Source organism: Pristis pectinata, chromosome 11, assembly GCF_009764475.1.
Source record: "Pristis pectinata isolate sPriPec2 chromosome 11, sPriPec2.1.pri, whole genome shotgun sequence".
Taxonomy (NCBI): Eukaryota; Metazoa; Chordata; class Chondrichthyes; order Rhinopristiformes; family Pristidae; genus Pristis; species Pristis pectinata.
Genome location: NC_067415.1, coordinates 35,241,792 through 35,264,193, shown reverse-complemented (window position 1 = coordinate 35,264,193; position 22,402 = coordinate 35,241,792). Strand labels below are relative to the sequence as shown.

General features: G+C 37.6%; 1 protein-coding gene across 3 annotated transcripts in view; it reads right to left on the bottom strand.

Moving 5' to 3' along the window:
* Positions 1–5,984: 5,984 nt before the first annotated feature.
* Positions 5,985–22,402, bottom strand: part of septin10 (septin 10) — a 46,972-nt gene continuing 30,554 nt past the window's right edge. For all 3 annotated transcript variants that reach the window (XM_052025775.1, XM_052025776.1, XM_052025777.1), the window contains 7 exons: positions 18,855–19,016; positions 18,057–18,153; positions 15,102–15,270; positions 12,879–13,011; positions 10,368–10,558; positions 9,113–9,147; positions 5,985–7,245 (listed from right to left, as the gene is read on the bottom strand). In XM_052025775.1, coding sequence (XP_051881735.1) covers positions 9,141–9,147; positions 10,368–10,558; positions 12,879–13,011; positions 15,102–15,270; positions 18,057–18,153; positions 18,855–19,016 — 759 coding nt within the window. In that variant the 3' untranslated portion in view covers positions 5,985–7,245; positions 9,113–9,140. The remainder of the gene's footprint in view (positions 7,246–9,112; positions 9,148–10,367; positions 10,559–12,878; positions 13,012–15,101; positions 15,271–18,056; positions 18,154–18,854; positions 19,017–22,402) is intronic.

The following is a 22,402-nucleotide window of genomic DNA, read 5'->3' as shown; positions in this document are numbered from 1 at the left end:
TTCAAGTATCTAGGGCCTCAAAACTGGCACCATTGGCCTGTAAAAGGATGCATTGGCTTGCTTATCCTTCCAGTGAATTTGCAGCAACTTGCTGAAGCCGTGTTGGTAGTATTTTCCAGCACCTTGAAATGACTGCTGGGGACTCGTGCACACGACAATAAACTCGACTTGGGTAGTCGATCTCAGAAGCACACAGAAGAACAACACAACATATCACCTCTTACTTTTCTAATGACAAGATGGCATATGATCAGCAATAGACCAGCAGGTGGTATATGCTGTTGCATTGTCTCGCCTCAACACCCTCCAACCTCAAGAGAGCAGCCGAAACATCATCCATGTGCAGTAAAGGGGTTGAGATCCAGAATGGTGATTTGCTTGAAACTAACCAGCCTTGTTACCTTCCAATTCACCCTCACTCTTCATTCTCTTCTGATTACAAATTGCATTGGATGTAAACGTGCAGATCTCTTTGCCTTGTCCCCTCCCCTTGCTGTAACTCAACCCTTGTCTTTTTCTGCTTAGATAGATGATGTGATCAGCCAAACCAGGCAACAGCTGAGCAGTGAGAGTGATAAGATCAAAGATCACTCAGTCTGATACTCATAAGCATCAGCTGAAGTATTTACACTTTGCATACAGTGAATATCAGCTTAGGGGTAGGATTGGCATTCACTGATATACTAGGCATTTAGAACACAGTCAGGACAGTAAAGGATATCCCAGATGCCAAAACCTTAGAGTGCTAGGTCCTACACCAGTAATGCTGCAAACTATTAAGATGAGGACTTCAAGTACAAACACTGATGAAAATATACAACAAAATGCTTTGTGAATTGGCAGGCAGGCCTACCAGAAATCTTTAATACATTGTCAAAGAACAAGGGAAAGTACAGTTTCTACTGTGTACAGGGCTTTTCACTGAGCTTGGGAGCCCAAATTTTCAAAAGATTGGTACATATAAAGTAAGGGACCATGGGTTTGGGAGCAGCATGTGGATAGCAGTGATTAAAAGACAGAAAACTAAGAATAGGTCATTTTCAGTTTGTCAGTTACTACTGGGGGTGCTTTAGCAAAAAGTCACTTTGATGAAATGACAGTTTGCAATGTATCCAAGTTTGCTGATGATACAAAGCAAGGTGGGAAAGCAGAGCCAGAAGGAGTGCAGACTCTGCAATGTGATGTATAGGCAGGATGATGAATAGAAATTTACAGCTTGGATTCACTATGTACATCCCTGGGATGATGATGCTGACTTACAAGGATCTACATTTACTGGACTTTAGAAGAATGAGGGGATTTTCTTTAGTCAAAGTTAAAGAATGATATAAGTCATAGAAGATTCAGAGACTTGGCCAATTAACAAGGTAATTGTTGAAAGTTATTTCCACTATCTGTACAGTCTAGAACAAGGAGGCACGGGCTTAAGATAAGAGATCAACCTTTCATGAATAAGACAGAAAACATTCCTTTGCATGGAGGTTTGTAAATCTTTGGAATTCTCCATCTCAAGACACCAGCAGTTGTTTAGACATCAATTATACTCATAACTGAGACTGATAGATTTTTGAATGCTAGGAAAATCGGAGGTTATGAAGTTTGGGCAACAAAGGCAGCCTGAGACACAAGGCCAGCCATCCTTTTGTTGAATAGCACAGTAAGCTCCAGGCCACGTGGCCCATTCATACTTTATGTCCAATGTCCATCTCAACTTGGAATGCAACACAAGCACACAATGGGTGAATGCTGCTCTGGAAGTTGATACCTGCCTTGCACACTGAGCTTGCATCAAAAGATTGCATCCTTCAACAGCAGCCCTCATGCAATCAGAGTTAGCACTACACAGGACCACCAGGACAGGTGGGAATTACTTGTGTGGCTTAGTTGTAGGTGGATTAATTGATACAAGATGGATATTTTGTACTGACCTTTACTCCATTATATTCAAACTATAACAAGCAGCAGGGAAGAAGCCAAATGGAAAAGGGCTCACACTGTTGCCTTTTTCTTCTCTTCTCCATCAGTGTTGGCAAGTCTGAGACTGTAGTATTGTCACTTTGTGGAGAATACATTTTGTGATTACAAATTTGGAGACCCACCCTGTTCCATACGGTAACCGTCCATTTCCCTTCATAGTTGCTGCCTGACCTGCTGATTTTCTCCAGCTTTTTGTGCGTTGCTCCAAAACAGTACAGGCAGCAAAATATTACTCATTCAGATGCTTCAGTCAATGAGTTTGCAGATGAAAAGTTATTTTCAAAGAGTATGTTAGAAACAATCACAAATGTATATACACACACACACAGGCAAATAAATATTAGACAGAAACTGCAGCACCAAAAAAAAAGGCACTTCTGCCCAACCTGTTTATGTAAATTTTCATGGTCAATAAATTCTCCTCCCAATCAAATTACTTCATCCCATCCACCTATATAAACACCTAATTAAATTAAAACTAATCACCAGAATTAAATTGGATCCATATTCAGAAAGTCAATATTGAGTTTACTGAGGTAATGCTTAGAATAACAAAAGTTCCAAAAAAATGGTTTAAATTATTTCTGAATTATAGTCTTATGAAGCAAACATTACAAGATCATGAATCTATTGTCTCTCATCCTAACACAGAATTACATACTGAAATAATTCAAATAACCTTGCATACAACATGTACTTTTAACCATGTAAGTTTGTGTAAAATTGTACAGAGAATCATTACACACAAGCAAATTTTCATTTTGATTTATAAACTTAATGATTTCAATGTAATACCTTTTATAGCCATTCATTAAACCACACATCATTATAACAAAAGCTGCACCAGACAACATAACCAGTATACACTTAATTTACAAAGTGCTGGGGGAACTCAGCAGGTCGGACAGCATTTATGGAAGGAAATGGACAGTCAACATTTCGGGTAGAGACCCTTCATCAGTACAGATGAAGGGTCTCGACCCAAAACATTGACATTGACCCACATCTTCTCCTCCCCACTCTTTCTGCATTCCACAGAGACCACTCTCTCCATGACTCCCTGGTCCACTCATCCCTTTCTACCCAACCCTCCCTGACCCCTGGCACGTTCCCCTGCAACCATAGTAGGTGCAATACTTGTTCTTAGACCTCCTCCCTCATCACCATCTAGGGAACTAAACAGCCCTTCCAGGCAAGGCAAAGATTCATGTGCACCTCCTCTACTGTATTTTGTGGCCTACTCTACATCAGCGAAACAAAGCTCAGACCAGGCACCCTGTCCACAATAGCCATCCCAAGCTCCCAGTTGCATGCCATTTCAATTCTCCTTCCTATTCCCACAGTGACCTGTCCATCCTTTGCCTTCTCCACTGCTAGGGCAAGGCCCAATGCAAACCAGATGAACACTTCATATTCAGCCTAGCTAGTCTACAACCCAAATGGTATGAACATTGAATTTTCCAATTTCAGGTAACCCTCACCTCCAATGTGTTCCTCCTCTCCCTCCCTCCCTCCTACCAGTCCTCCTATTTTTGTTCCCTTGCCCATCTCCCCCCACCCCTTCCTGGCTCCATTAACCCACTACCCACACATTTCACCCACCAACTCTCTTCTTCCCCCCCAGTTTTAGATCTGTTTGCTTTTCACCTCTACCTTAATAGTTCCTATTATCACCTTCCAGCACTGGTAGCCTTTGTGTTCCTACTTGGTACTCTCCCAAGCTGTCTCCACCTTCACACTCCCCTCCCCCTATTTGGCACCATCTGCCTTATTTTTGTCTGCCTCCATCTATCAGCCATCTGCCAGTCTCCCAACTCCACCTCGCCCCTCTTACCAGGCTCGATCTGCTCATCACCCTGCCGCAACACAACGATCACCTCTGGTTTTGTCTCACCAACCCCCCTATCCTCTTTATACTGGCTATCTCCCCTCAGTCCTGATGCAAGGTTTTGACCCAAAACATTAACTGTCCATTTCCCTGCACAGATAGTGCCTGACCCACTGATTTCCTCTAGCAGCTTGTTTTTTTTGCTGCAGATTCCAGCATTTGTAGTTTCTTACACCTCCACCTAAAAATTTACTTCATTGCTCTTTGTGGAACTTTGCTGGTGCAATTTTGATGTTTCCCTTTATACAGTAACAATACTTCAAAATACTCTACTATTCTGAAGTCCTGGTTGCAATGTTGAGGTTGCAAAGGGCAATACATAACAAAATTCTCAGTATCTCACTAAAGGTTGGTGGTATTGTATTCAGAACTTGATGAATATTATGTATTCAAATTCCACTATGGCAGCTTGTGAAATTAATTTCAATCAATTTGTAGCTGACATAAGTGATTTTAAATGCCAAACTTCATCACCAAAGTCCCCCAGGAATCCCCAAAACTATTATATATTCTTATCTCTAGACCCACACAATAAAAATATTCTGCCAGACCATTACTTCCTTAAGATTTTTAACAGCTGTTTCTGAGATGAAAAATACACTAAAGAAGTTTGAAAGGCTAAGTTTCCTTCAAATGTGACAATATTGTTAACAATTTTCATTTGCATAGTTTTGTCACATATACATAATCTTTAAATGCATGTCAATTTGCAATTCTGTACCTTTAATAATTAGCTATTAAAATGTACAAATAGTATGGCTTGCATACTTACAGGATACAAGTGGAATATGATCACAAATAGCTCAAAACAGTTTAGAAAATTAATGTTCACTTGATACTACTTTACAGTTTAAAATGTTATATATACACTACATGTCGATCACTACTCAGAATAATAAAGAAAATGCAAGATTAACATTTTCTCGAAAAGACTTACAAGATTGATATACAAAGTATTCACTTGCTCTATTGTTTTCAGCATCAGCAGGTGTTTAGTTGGCTTCTGGTCCTTTACATTAACTGCTGTACTTCACATGATCCTTGGTACTGTCAACTAACAACCCCTCCCACAGCACCAAAACTGCTATAATCCAAATTACAAACATTTTCCATCACATGCTGCATTATTTCTCTTTATTCTGGTGCCAATGGTTGACACAATTGACCGTACTGCCAATGTTTTTTCTCAGTTGCCCAACTCATCCTAGATTTAATATAGCCAACCGTAGGGAATGATTATGTTCTTCCTGTTCACAAAATATCATTCCTTCAGTTTCCCAACAGATACATTCCATGACCTCTCCACTTTTCAAATTTCACAAGTACACGTTAATACCAACTCTACCCCTTCCATAGCTTCTTTTCATATTGTAGGATTGGAAGAACCATAGTTTCCTCCAATTAAATGTTGGAAAGAATGTAGTTATTTTGGTCTTTGCAAAAGACTTTGTACTCTCACTCTCATTCCATCTGCCTCTTAGTTATCATCCCAAAGTTTAACCTGCGTCATTTCTGACTGTTCAATTCCCATAAGGAGCTCTCCTTCATATTAACAACCCGTTCTGCCCTCTTCTCAGGTCATCTGAGGAAATATGTAATCATGCCTTTGTTAACTTCATTATCATATCAATGCTAATGTACCCAGCTTTGATCTCATCAAAATTGCAGTGCATTCCCATACTTTATCCAACAAAAGTGCTGTTCACTCATCATTCAGTTTTTGGTGCCCGACACATGGCCTCTAGCCTCTTGTGTATCCCTCCCCTTTCACACCTCCTTTCTCGATATCTTCATCTGGAAATCTAACTCTTTCAACCAAGTTCTCCATTGCACACTATTCCTGTTATTTTGTTTAGTGTTTGTTTCTTTTGAAGCACTTTAGAACATTTTCTACATTAGAAGCATTCTAAGCTGTATTGATAACAGCATGACAGAACCTATCCTCTGCTCATTTTCCATAGTTACCCCAACAAGGATCAACTGAAAGTCATCAGGAATAAGCAGTCAAAATCAGTTTTCTCTGTACATCTGGAGAAAGCAGCTAGGTCCACCTTTCTCTATATGGACCAATTGCCCACCTAATTATGGTTACAAATAAAAAGAAATCAAGCATCCAGAATATTTTTCGTTAACTTTAATTGTTAAAGCAATTATATGACCAATGAAACAAAATGAACCCAAGGGAGCTTTGCACAAAACTAGCTTTTAAAGTCAGTGAATGCATAGTTAATAATAATACAACAGATTATGCAAGGCATTGGTTGTGCAAGGGAAAGAGTAGTGGAAAAATCAGTGTAGATTAAAATGCTACTTCAATGGTAGAAAAAACACAGTTCATTTTGCTATGTTTGTGATAAAAGTTAAAATGTTTTGGTTTTAAACTTTGTCCAAAATCACATTTCAACAGCAAATTATAATTAGCCATTATGTAATAGTAATGCAATGATCAAATTTTCCAATTAAAATGCAATCTCAAATCAAATCAATGTCATTATTTAATTTATAGCATATGTACCAGTGGTGATGCTCTTTATACATCCCTTTGGTCAGTGGGATTTGTACAACTGTGTTTAAAATTGCAACCCCACTTCAAACAAATAATTTCCATAACTGGACCCATTAATGTACTACATTAAGCTCCAACACTAACAGCAGCAAGAAACATAGGTAAATGCAAGATCATTTTGAGAATGTTAGGGAAGTATCTGTGGCACCAAATTACTCACAGAAGTTAACCATATTTGGCACTGAGAACTCTTTTTAATACTATAACCAGCTAACATTAAATCGGTCCTGTGCAATCCTGAAAACTTCCTGTAACATATGAAATAACCCTATGGGGACAAATATGCACTTGTGGCTTGGAAAAAAATACTACTTATATAATCTTGTTTAAGACCATTTAATTTGCTAAATGTCTTGTTCTTCTAAGGGTTGGAAAGCTAGAAGAATGCCATCTTGATTCATTATTATGGGAGTTTAAGAAAATGTTTAAATGAACATAATGCAGATATGAAATCTTAATGTATGCATTAATAAAAATTTTCATAATTTCCAAGAACATACTGAAATTTATACTTGAATACAAAATTGAAATTGTTATAAATACAAATATTTCCCTGAAAGAGACACTTAAAAGGCAAAGTCTGTGTCAACAATTGGGATGAGCACCCTTGTTTAAATATATGGCTTATTATACAGCTACAAAGGCAGTGCATTTGGCACTAATCAGGTGACTGATACATTGTTTGTTGCACCATTTTCATCCATTTAAGCAATCCAGAAGGAAAAAGGCAACCAGTAAGAAAGCATTCATCTTTTTGTTGTTCAGAGCAGAATTCTCAACGTTCTTGTGAACGTTCCAATAAATGAAAGGTAATCTAAAATGAAAACAAAGAATTAGTTGTTCACAGTAATTTTAAACATAAGCCAGCTCTAATACAAGTAAACTATTCAGCTCATTTTTATAAAGTGTACAGTATAGCTGGGCTGTGAAGTCCTGCACATTATAACAATGATAAATATCTATCAGACACTTACAGTTTCTATAAATGGAAGTAGATGGCAAAACACAGTTGGAGCTGCTAACATGACATTTAGGGCAACTGATAACAAAATCCCAGTTCCAATAACTGGGTCAACAACCCAAGATAACCTTTCAAACTTTTAAATACACAGTGCACTTAAATATCCACTTTGCAAGACCACTTCTTCCATTCCTATTGCCAAGTTGCATCACAATTTTTCATCAGATAGTTTGCAGCCAAACTCGGTAATGACTACATTCTACAATTATCCCAGTAATTTTTCAGATTCACAGTAACTCCACTTAGAGAAAAAAGAGACGAGGAATATGAAGAAATTTTGTGAAAAGGAAAATTCTGCATCTTGTAAACATTACTCTTACAAGTCAAAACATTGCATAGTAAAACAAAGTGCAAAGATATTCTTGAAATATAATTTAAGCATTATTGGGTAACATGGCTTTTTAACTGATAAAGCAACTGCCTAATTTTATAAACCCATCGTAGAGAAAATACTGGGTGAAAGTGAAATAGCAAGTGGAGAGAAATGTACAAAAACAAAAATTATTGATTTCCTTTTCTGGGAGGCAGGGAAATTCAAGGAATTGGGTCAGTTGGAGAAAATGATCTTTTTTGATAGCATGCATTTAGATTCTTTCCAATATGATGTTCCAATGGTAAATCTTTTCTACTTTTTTTTAAATAGAAGACTTCAACTAGCACTAATTACTTTTCAGTGTACTGTAAAAGAATAATGTGCACCAATTTAGAAAGGAATCAATATTTTAGATTCATGCACAATGTACTTTCCCCTCTGTATACAATTTTTGCTATTTTCAACACGTACACATCACAGTTAACGTTTTCTCTGCACTATTTTCTTCAAAAACAAACAAAACAAATTTGGGTAGTGAGGTCATGAAGGGATAAAGAGAATTAATTCCAAAATAATTCTTTCATTGCTTAATTTCTATTAAAAAAACATGGCATCCTTTGGGTAAAAGATCACACTAAACCCCCATTTGTTCAGGTGGGTTTGAGATAACAAAGGACAAGACTAAAACCCACTATTTTTAGCCAAAGTTGTGTTATCAGAGATCCTAAATTACACAAGATCCCAAAGCAAAAATAATGCAAGAGAATTATAAGTGTTTAGGCCAATATTAACTCTGTTCGGGAAAAAGTAACCTAATCTTAAATTTCTCACTGTCGCAGAATCTTGCCTCTTAAAGTGATTTGTTTCTCTCTGTTGACTACAAAAATCATGTACTTTTTGAAGTGTAAGCACTTTGAGACATCCATGATTTAAATTATTTCCTCCTTCTTCAAGGTGTTTGGGTTCATGCTCTTCTCAAATCCACACCAAGAAGAGATGATTAGTAATTTTGTTGTGATGGAGAGGACTCTGCTATGCACAATGTTACTAAGACATTTTTTTTTGTAAAGTTCCACAAGCAGCTCAAGTAATAAAGCCTGGATGTTCAGGAAAGATGATAATTTTTAGATAGAATAGGCATTATTTGGAAACAAGGAAGTGAGATAAATTTCCAAATTTAAAATTTTCATGGTGGCAGACCATCAGTACAGACTGCAAAGGGAGGTTATATTATAGAAAAAGGAGCACTTTTTAAAAACTTGTATCTACTATTCACAGTAGTTTTTTTAAAAAAATACACTTGTAAAATGCCAAGGAAATAAAATAATACTTTGATAGTTTGCTTACCATACAAAGTGAGCTGCAGCATCAAAAGTTAATAACTGGAAAACATCAATGCAAGAAACAAAAGTATTAGTGATATACAAGTTTGATATATTGACTTTGAGCCCATGCAATTTGAAAAGCCATAACAATACAAACTATTAAACATTTTTCCATTGTTAATGCCATAAATGAGTGAAATCACAAATATGTTTACTACTTCACATAACAGAGGCCAGCTGGCACCATCGAGTCTGCTGGCTGTCACAACATTCCAATCAGTCCCATTCCCTTTAGTTCCGTGCATCTCTCTCTCTCTCACATGCCCATCAACTCTCCCCAATCTCCTGCCACCCACCTACACAGTGGATCTTTGGGATGTAGGAGGAAACCAGAGGACCTGGGGGAAACCCACATGGCTACAGGGAGAATGTGCACACAGACAGCACCCAAGGTCAGGATCAAATCAACAGTAACTGCTGCACCACTGTGCTGTCTGTATTCAGTTTTAATATGTTAACTGCACACTTCTTAATAGGAAATTACATTCAAATATCAATTAGCTTCACTATAGCTCCCACACGCCATTTCTGGCTCAATACACATTAGATTAGACCATCAAGCCCTGATGCCTCCTCCTCTGTCACTGCAACCCCTGCTCGAGCTCCAGAACCATTATCTCCTACCCCCCACCACCTGCCCCTGTTCAGACGTCTCTTCAGCCCATGTTAATTAAGCTTTAGTACAAGTTGGTGGCAGGGAAGTGCATGGTATTTGGGTTTTGTGGGGGGGGGGGGGGCGCGCGGGGGGGAGGAGTGGGTACAGACACACACAAACACTGGACACCACTATTAAAACATGATAAAACAAAACAGATGCTGGAAATTTGAAATAACAACACAAGATGCTGGAAACTTGAAACAACAACACAAAATGCTAGAAACATTCCAAGTGGAGAGAAAAAGTTAATATTTCAGAATTTTTGAAATTAATTTTGTTTTTATAATACATCTTTGTTCTTCAATGAATTTTCTCAGTTTCCTTTAAACCTCAAGAGGTGCACTCCCTCCCCTACCAAAGGGCCCTGGCTGAAAACCTTTCCCACAATGTTGTTCACCGTCTCCAATTTTCCTATTCTGTTGGAAAGGACCCTTTGCAGAATAGTCAAGTGAAATTGGGAGCAGATTTTGTGCGCTTGAAAGGGGGAAAACTTTACCATTTTTGATGCAAATATTGTAGTTTAAAAATAAAATTCAGTTTATATTAAATCTATACCTACTTTTTGCGGTCCTTATCTTTCTTCAGATTCATCTGTGGTGTGGTTTGGAATGCCTGGCCTTGAAGTAATTCAGCTGCAGCCTTCCTCTTATTAAATATACTCATCTCTTCATCCAAAAGGCTTTTTTTCTCATCCAATTTCTTTCTCTCATCCTGGTGCATTTTCTTCAAGTGTTCAAATTTATCTTGTAACTGCCAAAAGTTGTTTTTTTGAAAAATGGTCATCAAACTCACTCTCCACAAGATGGCAGCAAATTCTAATATAAAGTATAGACCATCTTTCTTGCAAGAAGTGTGGTACAATGCCAGTTTGCAGCTGCTCTGTATGCATTGATTTCCACCTTCTCACCCCAATTCTCTCCACTCCTAGTTAATGAAATTGCTGTCACCTCCCCCCAATCTACCCAATTAAAGTCAAAAATTAAAAATCAAATTAGATATATATTAAAAAATTATATACATGTGCATGTGTATGTGTATATATATGAAATTTAGACCTCTGAAAGTTGGATCTAAGTTTAAAAGTCAGGGCTTAATTTCTGAGATTCACCAAAAAGCCATCTTGAATCAGAAATCTGCCCTTTTCACTTACAAAATGAAAAATTAACAGCAATACCCAATTATATTTTTAATACGCAGGACTATAATACAAAGCTTTTTTCTGAGAAATTAAGCAGATACCACAGACCAGAAATAAGGAATTCAACACCTCAGCAACAAAAATATATTAATTTTATAACTCTGAACATTATGGAGAAAATTTGGTTTGTATTTTTTTGTTTAAACCTAGCATTATCATTGTCTTTAATCTCATGAACATCAACTATTTGCAATGGACACCATAATAGTCTTTGCTCACAGATGCAATTAATTTGCAAGCCCTAATATCTGCTGACCAGATATTTAATGCACACAAGCAAACTCAAGAAAACAGGAGGAGTAGGCCACTTGGCCCCTCAGGCTGCCCCACCATTCAATATAATGGGATCTGTCTCAGGCCTCAGCTCCTCTCTATGTGGAAAGCCAAGTCATTGGATGCATTTAAGGTAGAGATTGATAGATTCTTGATTGATAAGGGGGTTAAGGGTACATGGGGAGAAGGCAGGAGAACGGGTTTGAGAAAAAAAAATCAGCCATGATTGAATGGCAGAGCAGACTCAATGGGCCAAACGGCCTAATTCTGTTCCTATATCTTACGGTCTGTGACAATTGCTCATAGCCCTCAACTCCCTAATAGTTTAAAAATCTGTTCAGCACCTCTTTAAAAGCCACCATAGAGTCATACGGCACAGAAGCAGGCCCTTTGGCCCAATGGATCCATGCCGAACAAGATTCCCATCTAAGCTAGTCCCATTTGCACGCAACTGGCCCATATTCCTCTGAAACCTTTCCTATCCATGTACCTGTCCAAGTACCTTTTAAATGTTGTTAATGTACCTGCCTCAACCACTTCCTCTGGCAGCTCATTCCACATACTGGCCACTCTGGGTGAAAAAGTTGCCCCTCAGGATCCTATTAAATCTCTCCCCTCTCACCTTAAACCTATGCTCTCTAGTCCTTGATTCTCCAACCTTAGGAAAAAAGACTGTGCATTCACCCCATCTATGCCCTTCATAATTTTATACAACTAAGATAACCCCTCATTCCCTGATGCTCCAATGGAAAAAAAGTCCCAACCTGCTCAATCTCTTTCCATAACTCAGTCTTTTTATCACCTTCCAGGATGGATAATTAGAGATTTACTACCATCTGAAAACTGAAGTGTGTTGGTATTTCTTCTTGTAACCTTTCCCAGTAAATTACAGCAGCAATTGAGACCTACATCTACTATACTGCAATGCTGCAGAACTTTTCACTTAGCTAATTCAATGATGAGCAAATGGTCCACTGTTTATGTTTAAATAATCCTACTCATTACAACAAAGATCACATGTTAAAAATTACAAATTCACATAATGCCATTAAAATACAATTTAAGAAAACTTTCACAGCTCTTAAATTCCAAAGACAAATGTTTTTAAACTTAGATTTTTTTTTAAAATACAGTATATTTTACATCACTTGAGTGCATGTAGCCAGACCACATTCCCAATGTCCTTGCTCTTATATAGCTATTATCCCATCACAGAGCTTTCACAACAACGATGCAGGGTATTAAGAAGAATGTGCAATTATGAGTTGAAACTGTTGTCATAACTCAGACCCTTGGTCTTAACCGGCTATAGGGGAAGATGCTGTGTACAGTAGAAATGAAAATAATGTTCAATTATGAGCAAGGTTATATGCTAGTGTAGATAAACTATCCATGCCACGAAGTAGAGAATGGTGGTTATTGAACAAAAGCTGCCATCTCCATACAATGCTTACCATGTACCTTTCAATAAAAGGGTTTTGGTACTTATTCTTTGCCACCTAAATTAGATATATTCCAGATTTCACACACTTTGCACATAATGTAGAAATCAAGTTTTGTACAAGCTTCAAGTAGTAAGGCAATCAAATCTTTCAGTACCTCCCTCTCGGCCTCTTTTAGCTGAGATTCTTTTTCTTTAACTCTCATCACAAACATTTGCCTCATCTCCTCCTCTTTCTTATGAAGCTCGCCGAGAAACTCATTCCTCTTTGCTTCATATGTTTCTTGAAGGCTGGAAGAAAGTATTAATTATTTAAAATTAATCCTAGAGACATAGCCTTTGCAAAAACATGCTGATATTAATTATATTCTTCAGGCCTCTTGATATCTATACCAACTGTTAATATTTGTAAGAAAACACCATTAATAAAAGACACCATACATCAATTTTAACAATATTAGCTGCTCAAAGGTAAAATACTGTAGACTTTGGAAATCTAGAACAGCAGCAAATGCTGAAAATTTTCAGCATGTAGTGATCTGTGGAGAGAGAATCAGAATTAATGCAGATTAATTAATTTTTTGGCTACAGACCCATTGAGTATTCCCTGCATTTAAGCTTCAATAGAATAAGTAACATTATTTGTCACTGGTAAACATGAATTGTCCCTTCCCATGGACTTTCAATGGGACTTGGCAATGGAACTTATTGTAATTAGAGGAGCCTGTTTGAATAGAACAAGATTTCCTTAATCAAATCACAGTGAAATGGAGGAAGAAATAGAGGGCAACCAAACCAGAACTCCCAAGATAAGTAGGATAAACAAAACAGCAGGCATAAAAGATGTCATGTTGAGAATCAGTGTGAACACAGTGAGAAAAGGAAATAATTGAGGCAAAGGAAATAGATCGGTAGCCATCATGAAAAGGGAATCCAAAATTATTCTACAAATTTTGGTAGCATACTTTGGAATGTACATTAATAGTCACTAATGGTGTGGATACAAAATTGGCAAAGAAAATGAGAAGTTTTTTTCCCCCCAGTCAATAGAAATGTGTATAATGTTGTCCCCAAGGGTTCAGCTCTTTATAATGTCTATTAACAACTTAGGTTTGGCTATTGAGACACGTTTCCTGGCTCTTAATGACTCATTTTCTCCACAGATGTCTACTCGCTCTACATCTACATTCTTTACCAAATCTTGCTGAGGATTCTCAACTTTTCTTGAACAGAAGCCTGGCAAAATATGGGTTCACAATGACCAAATCTCCCTCAACTTCATTCACACCCCTTGCTTACAAATAGTGCTCATAAATAGTGAATTTGCACATGGGATACGTGAACCAGTCCTATTTTAGTCCTTTCCTCAACCTGTTCCTGAAATGGAAAGTTTAACCAATGTTTTAACTAATTTCCATCCTTCATGCAATTCATTTCCATCTTTTCCCTTGCCCTCAACTTCTGTCACATTCTTGGTTATAGGTTACCAATGAATATCCACCCTGGGTCCACAGATACCAAAGTTACCACAACTGTACTTCTTCCCTGCAAGGACTATTCCTTTCTCCCAGTTTCTTTTCCTCAGTTTTATCAATTCTGACAATGTCATCTTCCATTCTCTCTTCATTCCTTCCCCAACCAAGGATTCCCCTCCACCCAGCTGGCATGGCCCTCAGCCAGTTCCATTTCTTGGGTTCTAATTTTACTACTTCTTCCTTTCAGAACCACAAGAGGGTTCCCTTTATTCTCATCTTTCACTCCACACTTCCACTGGCTTCCTGTTCACTGAATCCCCAATGTCACATTCACAAGTCTAGTATGATGCCATTAACAAAACCATCTTTCACTTCCCTTCATCATTCAAAAGCTACTGTTCCCTCTACAACTTCCTGACTCGCACTTTAAATGCCACCAAAATACTCCACTGCCTTCTGGCAATCTCCCTTTCAAGAGAGCAGGATACAATCCTTGTTGTTTTATTCCCACCCCACCCACTCCTTCCCAATGTCTAGATTTCCAAATAATCTTCCAGATAAAACACTATTTTACGTGTACTTCTGATGTAAAGTCTTTTGCCAGAAACAACTTTGTTTCTTATGTAGCCAGAACTGATGGAATTAAAGTGAAGACAAAGGAGTCAAAAATAGATTCTTGCATGAATACTGAGACCTTTTCTATACAAGAAGAGCAGCCAAGGTCAAAGATGCTTTAGGCAGCCAAGAAGTGAATTAAATAGCCCTAACAGGTTGAACACAGTAGAGATAATGGAGGATATTATGAATAACTGCAATGGAAGCTACAGAAAATTTGAGAAACAATGCACAATTGTCACAATATTGTATTAACTTGCTGAATGCTATACTTTTCAAATCTATTTATACCTGACTGGCTTATTATTTGGATCTGTGTCTTTGAATCCCATCTCTTCTAATTTGCAACGACGATAGAGCTCATAATGCCTGGTGTGGGTCTGCTCTCTCAAGTCTTCCATGTTCACACAAACAAGCATCTCTCGCAGCTTTACAAAATCACTGTGGTTCTCATTTTCAACTGAAACAAATTTGAACCGTCAATTAGGAGTTGGAAAAAATTCTTGATAATAATATGTTGGGAACATAACATTTCTTATCCATTTAAAAATAAAATCAATTGCCACAAAAAAATATTAGTTTCAACTCTTAAGAATAATTAAGAAAGCTCCCTAAAATTCGATGATTAATATTATATATATATATATATATATATATATACACACACACACACACATACATACACACACGTGTATGTATGTGTATATATATATATATATATATATATATATACACACACATACACACACACACGTGTGTGTGTGTGTGTGTGTGTGTGTGTGTGTGTGTATTAGTTGTAGACTTACAATGACAAACAATATAAAAGGTGTAAATATAATTAAGGTCAAACTAGTAAAGATCAACTACCTCTGCCTTGCACCGTCCCAATCACTCCACCCACCCACCCCATCCCTCTATCCAAAGCCCCAAAAATGCAATTACTTCTACTTCATTCACATCAGTAAATTGTACTCACCTTTCACAATGTGGACTCCTGTGCAATGAGATCAAATGCAGGTTGGGTGATTGCTTTACAGAACATCTCCAATCAACCTGCATACAAGACCTTCAGCTTCCAGTCACCTATCAATCTTGCAGTTTAATCCCACTATGACTTCTGGCTCCTATACCATTCAAATTTTATCTGCAACTTTCCGGAGTTTTCATGGAAGGTTAGTGATCCAAATATTTCTTTGGTTTCTTTCTCCATATAAGTTATCACTCTTGATGAATATTTCCAGAATTTTGTATTTTTAGGGGGTGGTTGTTTAAAATGAATAGGAACGTTTTGTCATACAGTCACTAGAATTCTCCACCTTGGTAGTTGTGGAGATGAGATCATTGGGTATTTAAAGAGGAAGTAGATACATTTTTGAAAGATCAGGGAATTGAAGACCATGAAAACTGGCATAGAAATGGAGGGCAGATCAACCATGGTCATATTGAATGGCACCAGGCTTGAGAGTCAAGTGGCCTCCTCTTTCTCCTACTTTCTCATGTTATCTTTTCAAATTTCAGATATCCAACCGCCACAGTATTTTTTTTATTGGTTCAGATTATGATGACAGTGCCCTGCCAGCTCTCACTCCATTGAAATGCACTAACATGGTGATTTTGTCTCTATTAGTAGAGGTAACCTTCCTGGCTGAGACCATCCTGAAGCAGCAGAGTTTAATGTGATGTAATTTGGAATACATAGGTGGACACAGAAGCCTTCGCCAATAAACTTTTATGGGAAAACTTTAATGGGAAAACTTTAATAATGTCACATCTCAACTTTGCATCCGAAATAAATGAAGAAAATTTGGTTAAAAAAGTGTTGTGGAGATTTTGTATTGTCCATTCCACATTAGAATTTACAACTATCTGATAATTGTCAGGTAGTTGTTTAATCACAATAAGGCTGTTTTCATCATATAACCAATATTAGAGCTGCACCAGAGGCAGCCTGGCAGTTCAGTTGTGAATTCAGTTCAAACCACAGAGCATCTTGAAGGGAGTGATACCTTCACAATAACTTGTATTCTTAGGACAATTCTAGCAGCACAACAAAAGCTCTGGGAATAGAGTCATAGAGCACAGGAACAGGCTGTTCGGCCACCACATCCAGGCCATTCATTTTTGCCCAGCTACACTAACCCCATTTGCCTATATTAGGTCCATACTCTTCTATGTCTTATCTAAGTCTCTAAATGCCTCTTAAACACAGTAGTGGTATCTGACTCCACCACTTCCTCTGGCAGCATGTTCTAGATGTTAACCACTGTGTAAAAATACTTAAAAATTCCTACCCCTTTAAAACTCCTTCCTCTCCCCTCAAACCTAAGACTCCTGTTTTGATACCCCTACCTGGAAAAAAGATTTTGACTATCTGCCTCTCATGATCTTGTATATTACTATAAGGTCATCCCTCGGCCTCCTTCACACCACAGGAAACAAGCCCAGCCTATCTAATCTCTTCCAATAACCAAAGTCCTCCAATCCAGGCAACATTCTGGTAAACAATTTGGCCTAATCAATGTCTTGTAAAGCTATAACATAACATCCCAACACTTATATTCTATGCCCTGACCCATGAAGGCAAACATGCCATGTGTCTTCTTCATCACCCTATCCACCCATGTTTCCACTTTCAGGGAACTATGGACTTGGGCCCCAGGGTCTCTCTGTTCAACAATATCCTTTAGTGTCCTAACATTTACTGTAAATCTCATACCCCTATTTGACTTCCAAAATGCAGGTCTCCAAGACAACACAGCAATTAAAATGAGGTTGCAAAATCTTCTACAAAATCCAAAACTGACTAAAGGAATTAAAAAAAATTCTTGAGCTGAATACCTAACAAGGCAGATAGATTTACCCTTTCTAATATCTACACTGTGTATCAAAACCACAAGATACAGGAGCAGAATTAGACCATATGGCCCATCGAGGCTGCTCTGCCATTCAATCATGGCTGATTTCCCACCCCCCCCCCAAACCCCATTCTCCCTGTAACCCTTAACCCCTTTACCAATTAAGAATCTATCAATCTCTGCCTTAAATACACCCAATGACTTGGCCTCCACAGCCCTGTCACAATGAATTCCACAGATTCGCCACCCTCTGGCTTAAGTAATTCCTCTTCATCTCATTTTTAAAAGGACGTCACTTTATTCTGAGGCTGTGCCCTTTGATCTTAGGCTCTCCTACTAATGGAAACATCCTCATCCAAAACCTTTGAAGCGTGCTACTTTCTTTTCTTACCTTGTACAACTCCCCAGGGATACTGACGAGCTTTAACCATCTTATTCCCAACTTTCACTTCCTCTGTACTTCCAATTACAGCAAAAGGTAGGTGGCCCTAAATTTGAAAGAGTAAGAGAAATTACATATAAATAGCTCAATAGAAACGCAGCACGCCTGGCACGATAGTGTAGCGGTTAGTGTAACAATATTACAGTGCCAGTGACCCGGGTTCAATTCCGGCCGCTGTCTGTAAGGAGTTTGTATGTTCTCCCCGTGACTGCGTGGGTTTCCTCCGGGTGGTCCGGTTTCCTCCCACATTCCAAAGACGTACGGGTTAGGAAGTTGGGGCATGCTATGTTGGTGCTGGAAGTGTGGCAACACTTGCAGGCTGCCCCCGGAACACTATACGCAAAAGATGCATTTCACTGTGTGTTTCGATGTACATGTGACTAATAAAGACATCTTATCTTATTTGGGTTTACAGAACAAAACACATCTTAGATTTAGATGACTCATCGGCCTGTATATATTTTGTTTTGGAAAAATGGTAAGCATATGCCTGGAGATTAAAAGAAACATTTAAAGTACACAAAGGTTTAAGGTATAATTTAACAAATCTGCTCTTTTGATGAGAGAAAATTTTAGTCAAGCAGTGCTGAAAGCATGCAGCTATATTTGACCTCCCAGTTAAATTAAGGATTTTCTCTCAATTTGAAATTCTGCTTTTGGAACAGTTTTTCTTCCACCCCCTCACCCCGATAGTTTATAAAGTTAGGTTGAATTAAACTATGATACAATTTTGCATTAATTACTTACATTCATGGTTGAATTAATTTTTGCTACTGTTTCATCATCAATTGGAAATTGATAGATCTGGACACCATTGCTAACCAGTTCACCCATTATTTTGATTTTAAATTTATGAAGTTCATTTTTAGCAATGGTATCAGCCTTTGCAATCACTGGAATAATGTTCACCTAAAAGAAAAAAAAACAAAAGTCACTAGATATCATCCATAGCTATTTTTAAAAAGTTCTGCCAGGATAAATTACACTTTTAACATTATCTCTATTAAAGGAAACACGACAGAATGAAAGACATCTCTCCACTGTAGAAAACCTCAAATGAACATTGCTGCTTACATTACGTAGCTAAAAGTTGCATTCAAATCCATTGCACGCAAGGCTCCACTTCTTTGTGATTTTATTACTATGCTGCGTATTAGATGCAGAAGGAAAAGCTAGCTTGCCATTAGTTAAAACGCTAGGATCTATTATTATTGAAGTAGTTGTGGAGCACTTAAAAAATAATAATAGATTGTGGCAGAGTTAACATGGATTTATGAAAGGGAACTCATGTTCAACAAATCTGCTGGGAGAGTTTTTTTTTGTTTGTAGCAAGTAGAATAAATGATTGCAATCCAGTTGAAGTAGCATAGTTGAACTTCCACAAGACCTTCAATAAAGTATTTCACAAGAGATAATTAAACAAAATTAGAGTGCATGGTGTTGTGGGCAATAGACTTGCAAATTGATTGAAAAACCTAGTTTTGAAATAAAGAGGTCATTTCAGCAAGGGCTGTAGGGATTGGTTCTGAAAACACAGATGTTCACAATCTATATCAATGATTTGAATGAGATGATCAAGTGTAACATATCCAAATATGCTGATGATACAATGGTGGCAGTGTGGGCCAAGAGGAGGATGCAGAGACTACAGGGATATAAAAACAGGGCAAGTGAATGGGTTTGGTCATGGCAGACAAAATAAAATATGGAAAAATGCAAGGTCATCCATTTTACCAGTAAAAACAAAAGCAAAGGCATTTATTTTTAAATGCTGAGAGATTGAGAGGTTATGTTGGGAGTCAAAGTTATTGAGAAGGTAATATACAGACACACAAGCCATTAGGAAGGCAAATGGTATGTTTGCTTTTATGGCAAGAACATTTGAGGTCAAGACTAGAGACACTTTTCATAATTATATAGGATCCTGTGAGACTATACCTGGAATATTGGTGGTAATAGCGTGATGGTGCACCAGTTTGGTTCCTGGATCAGGGAATTTGTCATACAAGGTATAGCAGATGGGACCCAAGTTGACAAGTGCAAGATAATTTCATTGAAAATGTTACAGAGCTTGACAAAAGTAGGTACAGGAATGAGGTCTCCCAAGCAAGGGGATCTAGAACCAGGGGTAACAGTCACAAAGTGGTTGGTGGAGGAGGACTGGGATGAAAAGAAACTTCAACCAAATGGAAGTAAATATTTGAAATTCTCTACCAAGAGGCCCTGGAGGCTCAGTCACTAAGTGTACTCTAGCTAGAAATCAACAGATTTATGGATATTAAGGAAATAAAGGAAAAAAAGGCTTACTCCATGAAAATGGGACAGGTAAAAGATCAGTCATGATGATATTGAATGGTGGTGCAGACACTAGGGCTGAATGGACTAAACCTGCTTCTATTTTTTTAAAATGGAAATGCATTGAAAAGTGTACATGCACAACAAATTTCACAAAAACAAAACTGATATTTAACACCTGTATCAGCAGAACAAAATGATCAAGCTGAAAAAGGATAACTTGAGCCATGTATAACATCTTTGATCATCTTCAAAAAGGATCAATACTTCAGTTTCTATGTTTTAATGCAGGAAATATTTTTCCTCATTCACAACAAAATGTTTTACTAGGCTCTAGCAGATCAATTGTGTCGACACAAATTATAAAATAGCTGGTGTATTCTCATGGAAACATTTTATTTTTGATATTTTAGGAACACTGGAACAGGCATACTTCATTTATTCCTATTTTGCCAGTTAGATAATATATAACAGCTCCAGCTGGTTGTACTTGTTCCACATTCCCTAAAGTCGTCTTAATAACAATTTAAGAATCTTAGCCTGTAGAACCTGTTGATCCAGCTGCAACATGATTTAGGGGCAGGGGCAGGAAAAATGTTTCAGATTTTCACTCCTGCACTTATGAAGCAATTCCATTAACTGCCATCATTCCTGAATGACCAAACTAGCTCTAATGCTGGGTTCTAGATTTCAGAGGTAATACTTTCAACTCCCCAGAAAGCCAGTTAATAGTCTTTATTACTTCAATTAAAATCCCTCTAATCATTTACCTCAAAAAAAACACACATATAGCTTATGGAACCTTGCCTCACAACTTCGATATTAAACACTAATACACACTTGCAAGATGATAGTGAAACATGAAGTCGATTCTTCACAAGAGGTTAACACAAAGCCCTACCGTTAAGAGAAAGAACAGCATAAAAAACTCTTTGCTACAGGGTACTTCTGACTTTCTATTTTAAGAACTGCTTCTAAAAAGGGAAAGTGGACGTATTTGGTGACCCCATGTATGGGGGGGGGGGGGGGTTTGGTGGTGTTGCATTCCTAGAAAATGGTCCATAGCATGATTTTCCATAACTCAAAGCTACATCATCTACATGTGCTTGAAGGAACGTGCATTGAAAAATTCTGTATTTTTTTTCCTCCCCAGATGGATTTTGTAAGAGTGAATTTTTTTTAATTTTGTTTCCTAGAATTGGTAATGATTTGTGAATTCCATAAGGGCGAATTTTCATTATCTGAACTGCCATAACATTGGGGGGGGGGTCACTTGTACTCAATAAATCCTCTCTTTACAATATTTTTATTGAATCCATGAAAAAAAAGAGTACATGCATCAAAAAAAGAGAATAAAAATACTACTGAATACATTGTATTAAATTGTACTTAGATTACAATACCCCAACTTAATAATCACATATAGTAGTTAGTTAATAAAGGAAGAAAAAATTGAGATATTTTATTATAAAAAAATCTACTCCCACTACCAAAACCCGAAGCTGTTAGATGGAAAAAACAAGGAAAAACTTTTAAAAACGTAACCATGTCAGCCAATATCTGCATTTTAGTCCCCAAATCAGAGATTTTGAAAATAATTCAAAAAAGGTCCCCACAGGGTTTGAAAGTCTAGGTTAGGTTCAAAAACTGAACAGCGAATCTTCTCCAGATTCAAGTATGACGTAACATCCCGTAACCATTGAGCATGAGTAGGCGGAGTAACGTCCTTCCATTTAAGCAATACAGCTCTCCTGGCTATAAAGAGAAATAAAAGCCAGAATATGTAAATCAGAAGCCTTCGAAGTTATATCTTTTTCTCCAACAATCCCAAATAGTACAGTTAAAGGATTAAGTTTAAATTTATTTTGAAAAGTACAGAAAAAGTATGAAAGACCTCTGTCCAATATTTAAGACTCTGACACATCCAAAACATGTGAATTAAGGAAGCCACTCCATTATTGCATTTGTCACAGTAAGGAGATTTGTCAGAATAAAAACAG